Source organism: Alosa pseudoharengus, unplaced genomic scaffold, assembly GCF_046254945.1.
Source record: "Alosa pseudoharengus isolate Yale_2024_CS ecotype anadromous, Long Island Sound unplaced genomic scaffold, YU_APseudo_1.1 YU_APseudo_1.1_scf_8, whole genome shotgun sequence".
Classification (NCBI taxonomy): Eukaryota; Metazoa; Chordata; class Actinopteri; order Clupeiformes; family Clupeidae; genus Alosa; species Alosa pseudoharengus.
Window position 1 is genome coordinate 15,176,262 of NW_027468870.1, and position 12,539 is coordinate 15,188,800.

The window sequence follows — 12,539 nt, forward strand, 5'->3', positions numbered from 1 at the left end:
ATAGTTTTAGAGCTATTCTAAATGCAAAAATGCACAGAAGGAGTTAGATAGATAGATAGATAGATAGATAGATACTTTATTTATATAGTTGTGACTGTTAACAAACTAGATCCTAAAAGAAAGCTGTTAGCTTATAAGCTAGGCCTATTACACAACATAAATTGTCACTAGGCTATGCTGGCGACCCAAATAAAATCTCCTGCGACCCAGTCTTTGGGAACCAATGCTCTAGACCATTCTAAAAGGAAGTCTCTCTCACTGTCTCTCTCCCAGTGGCGTGGTGTTGTTGAGATATATGAATGAAATAACCCCACTGTAACCACATTCATCACCCTGTACCCAAAGCAGACATCTCATATAGTATAAGTATATATACTCTTTTGATCTTGTGAGGGAAATTTGGTCTCTGCATTTATCCCAATCCGTGATTATGAAACACACTCAGCACACAGTGAGGTGAAGCCAATCCCGGCACAGTGAGCTGCCTGCTACAACAGCGGTGGTCGGGGAGCAGTGAGGGGTTAGGTGCCTTGCTAAAGGGCACTTCAGCCTTTCCTACTGGTTTAGGTTCAAACCGGCAACCCTCCGGTTACAAGTCAGAAGCGCTAACCAGTAGGCCACGGCTGCATTTTTTTGTCTGCTGATTTTTATTTTAGCTTCAATTGTAGCCCCATCGACTCAGACCTGCAACAAAACATACATTTGAGTGAAAATGTAGGTCATAATTCTATCAGATAAGGTTGCTGATAAACGCAGCAATAAAATTACACTGCTCCCTTCCATGCTCCTGAGGCAATGTACTGATTAAACAGACCTGTTTATGGCTATGTCATAGATGTTTGTTTACTGAACCAGAGGACTAAATACAATCACTTATCTTAAAAAAACATGTAACTTTTGCAACAATATGCTCAGTGCAGTACAGCTCAGTGCAGCTCATCAACGTTATTAATTCTGGACCTTGCCATTACTTTTAAGTAATTATGTAATTATTTCTGTAGACATATGTTTCATTTCCAGAACAGTTCAATAGTTAAAGTGTATGAAATGTGGGTGTAATTAATTGTAATTGTGAGTCATACTGTCACATAAACCTGTTCCTGTATCTGGCAGAGAGAGAGAGAGAGACCTCCTACAGGGGAAACATACAAGTTGTGTTGCATCGAGGTGTGAGGCTTCTTCCTCATTTAGTTGTTGCAACTGTGCAGTGAAGACCTGTTCGCAAGAGACAGTATTCAACTAATTTGAACCCAAATCGATCATGGATGTTGATATCATGGAGAACATCTTTCTTCTGGTGTTGGTTACCCTATTAAGCGTTGTTCAAAATGGTAGGTAAATTATTTACGATCACATGCTATCCTTGAATCATGCAATGGGTCAGCAGGGTCATGATTAATGCTATAGAACTCTGAATATTGGTTTTCATCTATTGACATAATCTGAAAGCCATTGATGGTACATAAAAAAATATTTTTTTAACTTTTTTTCAGCGTTCTTCGCTCTGAAGGTTGAGAAAGAATGCAAATCCCAAAATACAAAGGCTGCTGCATTTGAGCGACTGTCATGTGCCAAGTAAGACTATTATTATGTGCATGCATTTTGACAGAAATAACGCAAATAAATATAATAATAAATATAATGCAAATAATGATAATGTAAGGTATAAACATGTCATATCATTGCCAAATGAATGCATGTTTTCCTCTCTGTGTAATTTGAATATGATGTTGGACACTGCTTGTTCTGTTCGCTGCATGTCAACGTATTTGCATGTTAGGCCTACTCACAGGGTTCCACTAATGTTGTAAACTTTCCATTTGATTTGCATAAGTCAGCATCTCAGACAAGACCACAAAGAGTGTCCCTTTCACCATTAATATGGCTGCAAGTGTGGAAGCAGATAAATCATACTGGCTCCATGTTTGTTCTATATGTATAACAATAACTGACTCCACAGAATAGTTTATTTGCTGAGCTGGGGTAGCCTGAAGGAAAGAGGCTATGTTTGTGGTTAAGATGAGTGATAACAGCAATATAATTATAACCAAAGCACCTTCTCCACATCCTGTTCAGATCAGCATAAAAGTATGTCATATCTGCGCAGATCTTCTGAGCAGATCTTTACCCAGTCTGCAAGGAAATTCTTTTGAGAACAGATCTTACCAAAGGAGTGTTATGTCAATACTTGTACATACTTATCTTTCCCTCTTGAACACACTGTACAGAGCAAGTCGGTTCTCATTGCTGTTTGTGTCAATACTGTCTTTCAGAAAAAAAATGTACATTTTTAGTGATTCATTCACCAACTTCTAGCAAGAAAATGCTGCTTAAAGAATGCAGGCCTGTCATTATATGAGGTCATTGCACATACTTGGTCTTAGAGGAAGTGTATTTTTAAAATGTTTGGCTTGAGCAAACATCTTGACTAACTGAGGAAAGGGAACATGAAATTGTTGTTGCATCCCCTTGTAAAAACCGCAGGGCAAATCAGTCCTCTAACAGCAGTTAAATCGTGGCTATGAGTCTGGCAGGGGAAGTATGGGGAGTCTCAATTTCATGTGTTTGTAACCCTAGAATGTGTGATGTTCTTTGTCTCCTCAGACGAAATTGCATGGACACATATCCCACATTCCTGGCTATCATGTGGTGCGCTGGTATCTGCCTCAGTCAGGGTAAAGTGCGCTTCCCCATGCCTTATTTCACCTCACATATCTGCCACAATATACTGATGGGTGTAGAATATGAGTCTTGCGAGCTTAGAGGTGATGGAAATGGCAAGATGGTGCAATTACTAACAGTGCCATCCTTCCTGGAAACATGCAAACTTGTCATTAGGGGCATACAGGACATGCATCTCAGTAATAAGCCTGATGATAGTGGGGATCTGTGACCTTGATTTGCATCGGTGGTCCCTGAACATGCAAGTTCATTATCAGGAAGAGCTCCTGTGTTAGTACTGCTGTGGTCTGTTTTAACAATATTTTTTTTATTCTTTAGCTCCAGCAGCATTTGCGGGAGCAGTGTACCTGTTCGCACGGCAGAAGTACTTTGTTGGGTACATGGGGCAGACATGTCAGAGGTAATTACAAATAACTTAATCTTTTTAGAAGCGTATGCAAAGTGTACAGTGAGGGTATAAAAAGGACTGTTTGTGATTCCTTCTGCGGAGATGCACTCACTTGTCGTCAAAATACCATCACGCTGTTTGATCTTGCGCTCCTTGCACTTAAAGGGAATGACAGATGTCACTCTCACTGGTTTAAGTGATGTTACGCCCAAGACACAGCCATGACTAATTAAGACACATAAGAACAACCCTTTTGAACAATGTGCCTGGCGTCTGATCACTTATTACGCTGTCAAAATAGCGAATTTGGACTGGACACGCCCTAAATGCACTTCAACCATATGCTTCAGACTATGCGCCCATAGACTTATTTACTTTACATGGGGTTACAATTGAAAATATGGCCTGAAAAAAAGCAACACTTAATAATAACACATAATAATCGAATAGGATAATCGACTGAATAAAAATCCTAAGCACATTCATTCAATCAGACCAGTCGACTTGTTGCTGTCCCACCAATTGTTACATTTCATGGGGGTGTGCCCTAAGAGTGTTTACTCTGTAAGTGTTTACCCTGATTATACCCATAAATTAGCATTTCACTAAGATCTTTTATGACTCCAAAGATATTGCTGATACTTATTATGAAAGCCTCATGCAGTCTGTTTCACACAAATTATCATCACAAACATATAAATAAACAATGTCTTTCTTATGACAGCACCCCTGGTTATCTGTTTGGGAAACGTATGCTTTCCTTCCTGTTCCTAATGTGTGTGGTGGGAATCGTCAACTTTCTTCTGGGTCAGTACTGTGGAAGTGACTACAAGGAATACATACAGACCATCACCAAGACCCTCTCTCCTCTTCTTCTGATTCCCTGAGCTTTACACCAGGAGCTGCAGAGAATTACTTCAGGCTTTTGTTGCCAGATCTTTGTGTTGATGCCAGAAATGCACAGGCTTTTTTGACCAGGCATTTAATGCGAAAATTGATGTGAATTCTTTGCAAGTTTTCTTGTGTGTGCACAAAGTTTTATGAACATTGGGATAAAATGTCTTGGAGGACCAATGTGTCCTTACAAATATGCAAGTATGAGATAGGCCTACGCATCTAATAAAGTGATAAATGTGTAGATATTTTTAAAAAATCAAAGGAACTGCATGGATCCACATCGCTGTAAGCAAAATTTACATTCAAGTTTATTTACATCAGTAGGTATCAGAATCTTATTCTGATCCATCAGTCTTCATTTACATGTAACATCATTCATTGAACAGACGTCCAAAGACAATAATAATATACGTATTAAAAATGTAATGCTTGTATATTCTTCTATGAGATGCATGCTGGTCGATGTAAGCCAGAGATTAAATGTAAATCCTTGGAAGTAAAAGGTCATTCCACCGAATCGGTGCCTTTTGCGTCCCACAACATATAATCAGTTCTAAAGTTGCTTTAACAACAAATACATAAAAAAAAAAAGTAAACGTAACGTTACTATAGATCATATGCATCAATATAAGACTAAGTAAACCCAATAAAATACAAGTTCAAATTATTAAAATCACATAAATATATGCTATGGGTAAGGATTTTGGTTGATTTTGGCTTGTCCCACACTATGTTTTTTCTTTTTCAACAGCACTTCTCAGTTGTAAAATGTTGGAAAAATTATAAAATTTTCATAGTTTTATATTGTCTTAAGTGTAATCTCATTGTTAAGCAATGATTTTGACATAAATAGATATGATTTCTTAGAAAATATAAGTTATTTATCATTGTCCCTTAATTTTATCTCAGTCCTGTTACTTTCACTAAAACCCCTTATAAAATAATGGTAACTAGAAGTGACATCATTTAGAAGAAGCAGATTCCACAGTGTAAGAGAGGGTAACTTTCTCTCTTAAATGTCCATGTTTTATCAGGGTTGTGAGAGAGGGGCGAGCATACAACATCAGTCCTGTTACCATTTTTATATAAACAATTATTTATGAATACTGATATTACCAATATCTAGAACTAATAACCTTTCAGATTACATACCATGTGCCTTACCTGTTAGCTAGAGGAGCAATTTAGCATGAAATCATCAGTCCTGTTACTATCCTACAATATTCTATGTAATATGTATATTTTTCACATTTTTAAAGTTGAAAAGGCACCGATTTCGTGGAATGACCTAGCCAGATGACATCTACTCCATCCAAGAAGAATAGCCTTGCCTTGAAGTATCATTATTCATAAGTTATCTAGGGGGGGAAAAAACATTATTAATATAGGCCTATGTTTAACATTCTTGAAAAGACCACTGTACATTTTTTAGAACCTTAAAACAAGATACCTTAAAATGGCGGTTACTCAGGCCAAACCAGAAGGGAATGTCGAACAGGGCATCCGAATGGTACTTGAGGCTAAAGGAACAATCTGTCCAAGACTTCCCCTTTAAAGCACTGGGCAGAACATTTTCCCTTCTCTCCACCCAACTCTGCAATGCTTGGCTCAGGTCGATCTAAGTGGGAAATGTGTACAGATTACTTCATAATGAATGTCACATTGCATGTAGGTCAGCTTTACTCTGCCAGTTTGATGTAATTGAGGAAACACAGGAAAGGCGTTATCCGTTCTGCATGCAGTAATTACAACACGTGTCCTACTAGGCCTACATCATCAGGAAGTGGAAAAAAAGGCAGAGGCCCACTTGCTGTGATCCAAAATCATCTTACTTCCACGTTGTAGCTTTCTCCTGCCACTGAAGAAATTGCCCGATCAAGTCCTTTTTCCATTTGCCATTTGACTAAGGGGTGTTTCCCATTTAACACCACTATAAAGTATGTGCTCCCTGCAAAATGTGAAAGGGGAGGAGAGATGCTTAAAAACAAACCCATCACGTGACAATAGTACAAGATCTCTACCATTTGCACTACACAAGTTGCTTGAGGGTTTCGTGCAAACAGAATAAAACAGAATGACATTGGCTAACAGGGCCTCTCCGAATGCCAGTCCAACCTGGCGGGACCGGCATAGCAGTAATTACGCGTAGCCTACTCTAGGAATTACAGGACTTGAATCTGGTTTGTTTACCAACCTTCAGCAGTTCGATATATTTTTTCACCCTTTAGTGAACTGATATCACTAGCAGAGGCCAGCAGATAAATTTGTTGTGAAGTAATTTTTTTCCTCATCTTTGTGTAGTTGCCCAGATTGTCGATCACAAACTCTCTAAGAAAGAAGACACTGGCATTAGTTTCTTACCAACGTGTAGTAGTAGACTCTCTTTCTCTCTCACACGCACACACACTTGGAGAAGTGATAGTTGGCATATGGATCACATTTTAGTCGGATTTCAAGTTTCAAGTTTACCTTCCCGTCGAAAACTGGAAGATAACTTTTCTTTTGTCCAAGTTAAATTCGTCGATGAACACGCAACAGCTATTTGGGTCGGACTTCACAAGTGTGTGCCCAGAACCCCGACTTTCCACTCTAAATCCATGTGGAGGATTCCGAAGGAAATCTTCGACTTCAAATATTTCCATACAAATCCGTCCGTCTGCCATGTTGCTGCGTGCGTCTCGTGAAGTATATGATAGCGAGATGTTTTGTAGGCAACTGACAGTACTTCCAACCCCATGGGTGGTTCTCAAACGCACAGATTTATGGCTTGTCCCAAATCAGCCTATCCTACAGGTGTGGGTTTACGAGATCATGCCATTTCCTGAAACAAGGAAGCAAACGCAAATTCACACATTGATCGGAACTGTTCCAAATGGTGGGTGAGTTGTAAGGTCTGCTGATTGCAGTGTAAACTGAAACAAGATTAAAACAAATAGAAAATAAAGATAAGTACTGTAGGCCTATGTGCGCAAACAGGCCAGAATGACCTACATTCAAACATGGCAGAATACATGTGAGCATTTTTTTCTTTCTTAGGCATACATTTAAGTCTACTGCATTAGTTGGATGAATTGTCACTACTAGGGGAGGGGTACACATGTTCAATGTGTTAAATGTTCGATGAACAAAATGCATTTCTTGTGGGTATTGTGATGAATAGTATCTTAGTTTGATCAGCCACCTGATTGGTTCATGTGTGAACATGTAGGCCTACCTATGAGACATGCGCAAATACTATTAATATTAATATTAATATATTATTAAACTAATATTAATATAATATGAATATAGGCCTACTAACAATTCAGCAACATGGTTGTCCAGCGTGCTTTATGACATGGTGTCAGAAGCGGTTTAGTGCTCAGTCATATCGTCAAAGTTATTGTGAAACGCCTGTCTTGAGTGAAGATGCTCAAGTTCACGCCGCCGGAAAGTTTCCCGTTTCAAAGGCCGAGTGAATGGCCGGTGTTACATGGCAACTGGCTCCCATGGCTGCGTTGATGACGTTTCATGATTGATGACGAGTCTTTGACAGATGTGGCCGCTTGCAGATATGTCTCTTTCTGATATACTAGAGACGCACACAAATATGCATGACATGTTTAAAAGTCAAAATTTTATGTAGTACTACATGCACTGGACCATGAATATGCCACCCAAAAAACAAACACCTTAATAGCATAAATACACTCCACGTGGGTATCGATCCACGAATAAATTGACCTGTTTGCTTGGTAATCAGACGTCTATCCACTTGCGCCACGAACCAGCTGACGGCACTCACAGAAATTGACTTCAGTTGTATGATTAAAAGAAGTCAGCTAACGTTATTATAATTGTAACAACTTAACATAGCTGTTCATGTTATCTGGCTACCATGTTATCATGCTACCGTTAGTAGGCCTTCAAATTATCATGGTTAAGTTTTACAAACGTTTCACTGAGGTTAGGCTGTGGTCGCCCCTACCTGAAGTGTCTGTAGAGGCACATGAACATGAACGTCAGCAAATAAATCAAATAAAAATATGTTGCCTAATTGTGTATCCTTTTGTCCAGCCTATTCTTCTAAGAATTCAGTTCATGAAACACAGGCATTGAAACGCACACAGTAATGGGCAGGAGAAGTCTATAACGTGTCCATATTTTACACAAAATTTGCGCACAGGGAGAGTCAAAACTCTTTAGGCTTATTAACATTAATGTTGCTGACACGTAAACATGGGTTTGATGGTGTTTTTGATACTTTACTTCCCAATTCTTAAGTTGGTGCTTCTCCTGTGGCTCAACAGGTTCATGCCTATAAATTGCTTGATCACACAGTCGACATGGGTTCAATTATTATTTATTTATTCTTAGACCAGCAACGCTTCCTCAATTTAGGCTACAGATAGACTAGGTGGCCACAGAGAGCCTGACCAGCAGTCAGTGAAATGTTTGAAAACTTAACCATGATACTTTGAATTCAAGACGTACTGGCTTGGGCAACTGCTGTAGCAAGACAACACCATCAGCCTTGTGAACTTGCTACAATCATCAGCTGACTTCTTCTAATTGTATAGACTAACTCAAGTAAATTTCACTATGACTTAGGGCTGGTTCGTGGCGCAAGTACGTAGATAAATGGTTATCATGTAAGAGGTTTCATTTAGGAAGCATGTTCATCCACGTGGAGTTTTAGGCTATTTAGGTAGGCTATTTATTGTTTTGGTGGCATATTCATGGTCCAGTGCATGTAGCGTAGGCCTACTACAGACAATTTTGACATTTAAATATGTCATGCATAAAGTATTTGTTCGTCTCCAGTTTCCATCAGAAAGTGACAAATCTGCAAGCAGCCACATCTGTCAAAGAAACATCATCACTCGTGAACCGTCACCAACGCAGCCAGTTAACATGGGTGCCAGTTGCCATGTAACACCGGAATGGAGACAGAGGTTTGAACGTACAGAATTGCAACGAAACTTTCTTTAAAAGATGGCGACGTGCAGGTCAGTGCTCTAGTGTAGCCTACTCAATGGGAAAGGAGGCTGAGAACGTCTTTAAGTCATTTGTGTTTGACCAGGACAATGATAAGGATAACTAGAAATGCAATTCCAAGGAATTACCAGTGCATGAAAATGCTAAAGTTGTGATGTAAAATATCATACAGAGTAAAAACAAACTATATTGGTTGCTTGGTAGATGAGGTTTAATATAGTTGGAATGACTGAACAGTTAAATAGATAGGTAGATAGTGTACCCACACAGCAGTAGACTCCTAGGCGGATCCGCCTTCAAGTCGCCAAACCCGCGTGACTGTCGCATTCGTTTTGGTGCCGCACAGAGGATCAGCTCCGCCTCCAGGCGGCTCCGTAAATTCTACTGTCAAACAGCGGGTCCTGAGTGGACCAATGTCGGATCCGCGGGCGCGGACGCGCCTGTACTGTAACGGTTGAACATGACTGTACACCAAGAGCCGAGAAGAGTCATACTAACGTTAGTGGATATTTTCTTTGCTGGGACACGGTTGCGCTGAACCCTCTCGAGTAAGTGATATTTATTAATATATTGCGACATTCACAATAGCTAAACATTGGCCTTTGTGGTTTTATACTTAAAACTTACTTATCATGTTTATTGATTATAATGACGTTGTTTGATATTAGGACTAACGTTAACGTTAGTGCAGACGTTTGTAATTTTGAGCAACAGGCTAAGTTAACGTTATTGTTAGCTGTGATGCTCATATGAGTCTGTAGCCTATTTGATTTAAAATGGGTTAGCAATTTCGGCAGAATATGTTATGGTAGTGTGATTTAAAAAACACACATTGTTATTTAACGTTAGTCTGGTCTTGTCTGTTTTAATGTGTTGCTGTTGTCCATAGTCCATAGTGCTACTATGCTAGCGGCATACAGCTGCTAGCTAGCATGCTGCTAGGCGCAATTGCATAAGTTATTGCTAATGTCTATTATTCATATATATGTTTGAGATCACGTTTGCGATGCAATCCTTGATTAAGCTGATACATTGGCACTGGTATTTCAGTCAATGAAGTCAGTGAAGCACTCGTCTGCTATGAAAGCTACCTAGCTACAACTTTAGCATGTTGACTCACTGATAATGGTTTAGCCCTAGCTTCTAGCTAGCTGTGCATTAACGTTTGCATTTTGCCAAGTTTGGTCTCATACGTAACTTTAGTGTCCTTCTGCCATCTTTGTAATGAAAGCCTCGGCATTTTAATCACTGTTTAAGTCGGTTCAGACAACTAATGGGTATTGACGTCTGTTTGTGATTTATTATGCTAACGTAACTTAACTGTATGGAACTTGGTCCCCATCTTCTATTTTGTTTGTTCTGCAGCGTCAACTTTTATCGGCTGGATTCTACCATCTAACGTTACGATTGCCTCTGTTGGGTTTGCTTGATGAAGATACTTTCTGGGTTGTTAAAATGCAATGTGAACACATTCCCGTAGCATTCCAAAATAGACCAGAGATGCTTGTACTATATGTATATTTGGAAATTTTGGGATTGCAATAACCATAATGATATGGTTATTTAACAGCCATCGTTTCGGGGACTCTGATGAGAGTGAAGAAGAGCCAGTAAATGGTGACTTTGCATCTCTGAGGTACCTTCCAACTCGCCTGGTATATCAGTTGAAGCCTCAAACCTAAGCCAATTGCACTGGCAAAGTAAGTAATAATCTCTTAACATTGAAATAACTAAATCATAATATTAATATTAGAGATATGGTTAACATTCTTAGTGCTAAAGACATTCCCCTCTCCTTGTATCTATTCCTCCAGCTCCACCATCTTGCCGAGTGCCAGGCAGCAGAGTCACTACCCCTCAACCTGGAGAAAACTGTTAAGGTAAAGACTGATCTCTGAAATAAAATTGAATACAGTGGCCCCATCTATATTAACACAGCAGTAGTCACTCTATTTCAAATCAACAGATTGCATCTGCATTACCATCTCAGATTTTCTGCATACTTCATACATTACATAAATCTCAGCCAAATATTTTGTCAGTTAAAACATCTGCATTCATGCAATATTGCCTGAAAAGTTCATTCATTATTATCAGATTGTATTGAAACACATTGATTTCAATGTAAATCCATTCATGGAGTTGATATAGATAGTGCATACCAAAATGTTGAAACATACAAATTCATGTCCAGTATGACCAGAGATATGTTTTTGTTTGCCATTGTTTGGCCCTGTAGCTCTCAGCCTACCATGGTTAACAGATCACAACCATTTCTCTCCCTTAGCACCTCACCATGGGGCAGGACCGCAACACTCTTCACCACCTCAACTCCCTGCACCTGCACCCGCATTTAACATACGGAGAGTTACTCAAGGTAGGGACTGATCTCTGAAATATTAGTGAATAGAAAGGCCCCATGTGTATTATCAATGATGACTACCATTTAATACATTTTTCCCCCCTCTCGCACACCGCCCACCTCACTATGGGCCAGGAATGGCAGTCCCTCCTCAACTCCCTCCACCCCCACACCAGCCCTCAACGTGCAGCGAACAGAGGAGCTTTGTAAGTCATGTTTCTTTTTAAATTTAATCTCCTTAATACCTATCTCATATATTGTATTGTGTAAGCATACTTGGCTTTGGATGCTACATACCATAAACATAAACATATCTGTCTGTTTGATTACAGGTGCTGTGAGGAAAAACATGGTGACACGGTCAGCCACGGACGCTGAGGTCACCAAGCACGCAATTAGGTGTTTCAACTGGCGGTGGATCGGGCAACGAGGAGACGTGTTCCGCCTCCATCCACACAAATGGAGTAATAGGAGAAATAAGCATTAAACAATCTTTTTATTGAACTTCTTGTCATTCACCAGTTATTCATTTTCTGATATTTTAGATGTGCATAGCACAGCATTTCATTTAAGTTGTAGCCTATTAGATAAAGTATTTAATGTCTGCACTGACCTAGGCTGATAAAGCACTAAATTAGGTTTTGACCTCAAAATTCATGTAGAGTAGCCTAGGCAACGTAGGCTACTTAACAAAAACAGAATAGCTTATAACCTGTAACTTTCCATAAATGTCCATTTTATATTTCCATTGAGTAGTGATCACGTTTGTACAGTAAATTGATGTCTTGACTTAAACCTTTTCTGTTAGGTTTATTGACAGTATTGTTAAGTTAAAAATACGAGGTGATGCTAATCGTAAGCCTATCTTGCTGTAGTAGCCTAGGCTAGGCCTAGTGATAGTTTTACTTTTATCCTATAGTTTATCCTATTTAATCCTACAGCAAGAACAGAAGGAATTTTGAAAAAGAGATAAACGGGTCCGAAACGGACCCGGGCCAGATGAGCCTTTATGAGTCCGTTGCGGGTCCGCGGCGGATTTGCGGGTCCCAAACGGACCCGCCGCGGAGGTAAGGTTTTAATCGCGGATGCGGGGCGGAATCAGCGCGGAGCCACGGCGGGTCCGCGATCCGCCTTCGTAGCGGATCCGTTCCTGAGAGCATCTGGACTCCGATACGGGTCCGTTTCGCGGGTCCGTTCCGGAGGTCGTCATACATCCGCGGCGGATCCGCCGCG

General features: G+C 39.9%; 2 protein-coding genes and 1 long non-coding RNA gene across 3 annotated transcripts; 2 read left to right on the forward strand and 1 right to left on the reverse strand.

Moving 5' to 3' along the window:
* The first annotated feature begins 1,166 nt into the window (after positions 1-1,166).
* On the forward strand, positions 1,167-4,401 carry alox5ap (arachidonate 5-lipoxygenase-activating protein). Its single transcript, XM_076274210.1, has 5 exons — positions 1,167-1,331; positions 1,494-1,575; positions 2,605-2,675; positions 3,001-3,082; positions 3,795-4,401. Exons 1-5 carry the CDS (start codon positions 1,262-1,264, stop codon positions 3,955-3,957), a joined length of 468 nt encoding a protein of 155 aa, XP_076130325.1. The 5' UTR covers positions 1,167-1,261; the 3' UTR covers positions 3,958-4,401.
* Positions 4,252-6,734, reverse strand: medag (mesenteric estrogen dependent adipogenesis). Its single transcript, XM_076274209.1, has 5 exons — positions 6,437-6,734; positions 6,162-6,295; positions 5,800-5,915; positions 5,418-5,585; positions 4,252-5,325 (listed from the first exon to the last, which is right to left on the reverse strand). Exons 1-5 carry the CDS (start codon positions 6,628-6,630, stop codon positions 5,311-5,313), a joined length of 627 nt encoding a protein of 208 aa, XP_076130324.1. The 5' UTR covers positions 6,631-6,734; the 3' UTR covers positions 4,252-5,310.
* A 2,514-nt stretch (positions 6,735-9,248) lies between these two features.
* On the forward strand, positions 9,249-11,810 carry LOC143111630 (uncharacterized). Its single transcript, XR_012984565.1, has 6 exons — positions 9,249-9,492; positions 10,515-10,644; positions 10,759-10,824; positions 11,232-11,321; positions 11,442-11,512; positions 11,639-11,810. It is a non-coding gene; the product is annotated as an uncharacterized LOC143111630 (long non-coding RNA).
* Positions 11,811-12,539: the final 729 nt, after the last annotated feature.

Bases quoted from the DNA above. Each gene is read 5' to 3' on its own strand.
- alox5ap (XM_076274210.1), top strand. From the start codon at position 1,262: ATGGATGTTGATATCATGGAGAACATCTTTCTTCTGGTGTTGGTTACC. The intron at 1,332-1,493 runs GTAGGTAAATTA...ACTTTTTTTCAG, and splicing joins ATTAAGCGTTGTTCAAAATG to CGTTCTTCGCTCTGAAGGTT. The intron at 1,576-2,604 runs GTAAGACTATTA...TTGTCTCCTCAG, and splicing joins GAGCGACTGTCATGTGCCAA to ACGAAATTGCATGGACACAT.
- medag (XM_076274209.1), bottom strand. From the start codon at position 6,630: ATGGCAGACGGACGGATTTGTATGGAAATATTTGAAGTCGAAGATTTC. The intron at 5,916-6,161 runs GTTGGTAAACAA...CACATTTTGCAG, and splicing joins AATATATCGAACTGCTGAAG to GGAGCACATACTTTATAGTG. The intron at 5,586-5,799 runs GTAAGATGATTT...TTTCCCACTTAG, and splicing joins GAGAAAGCTACAACGTGGAA to ATCGACCTGAGCCAAGCATT.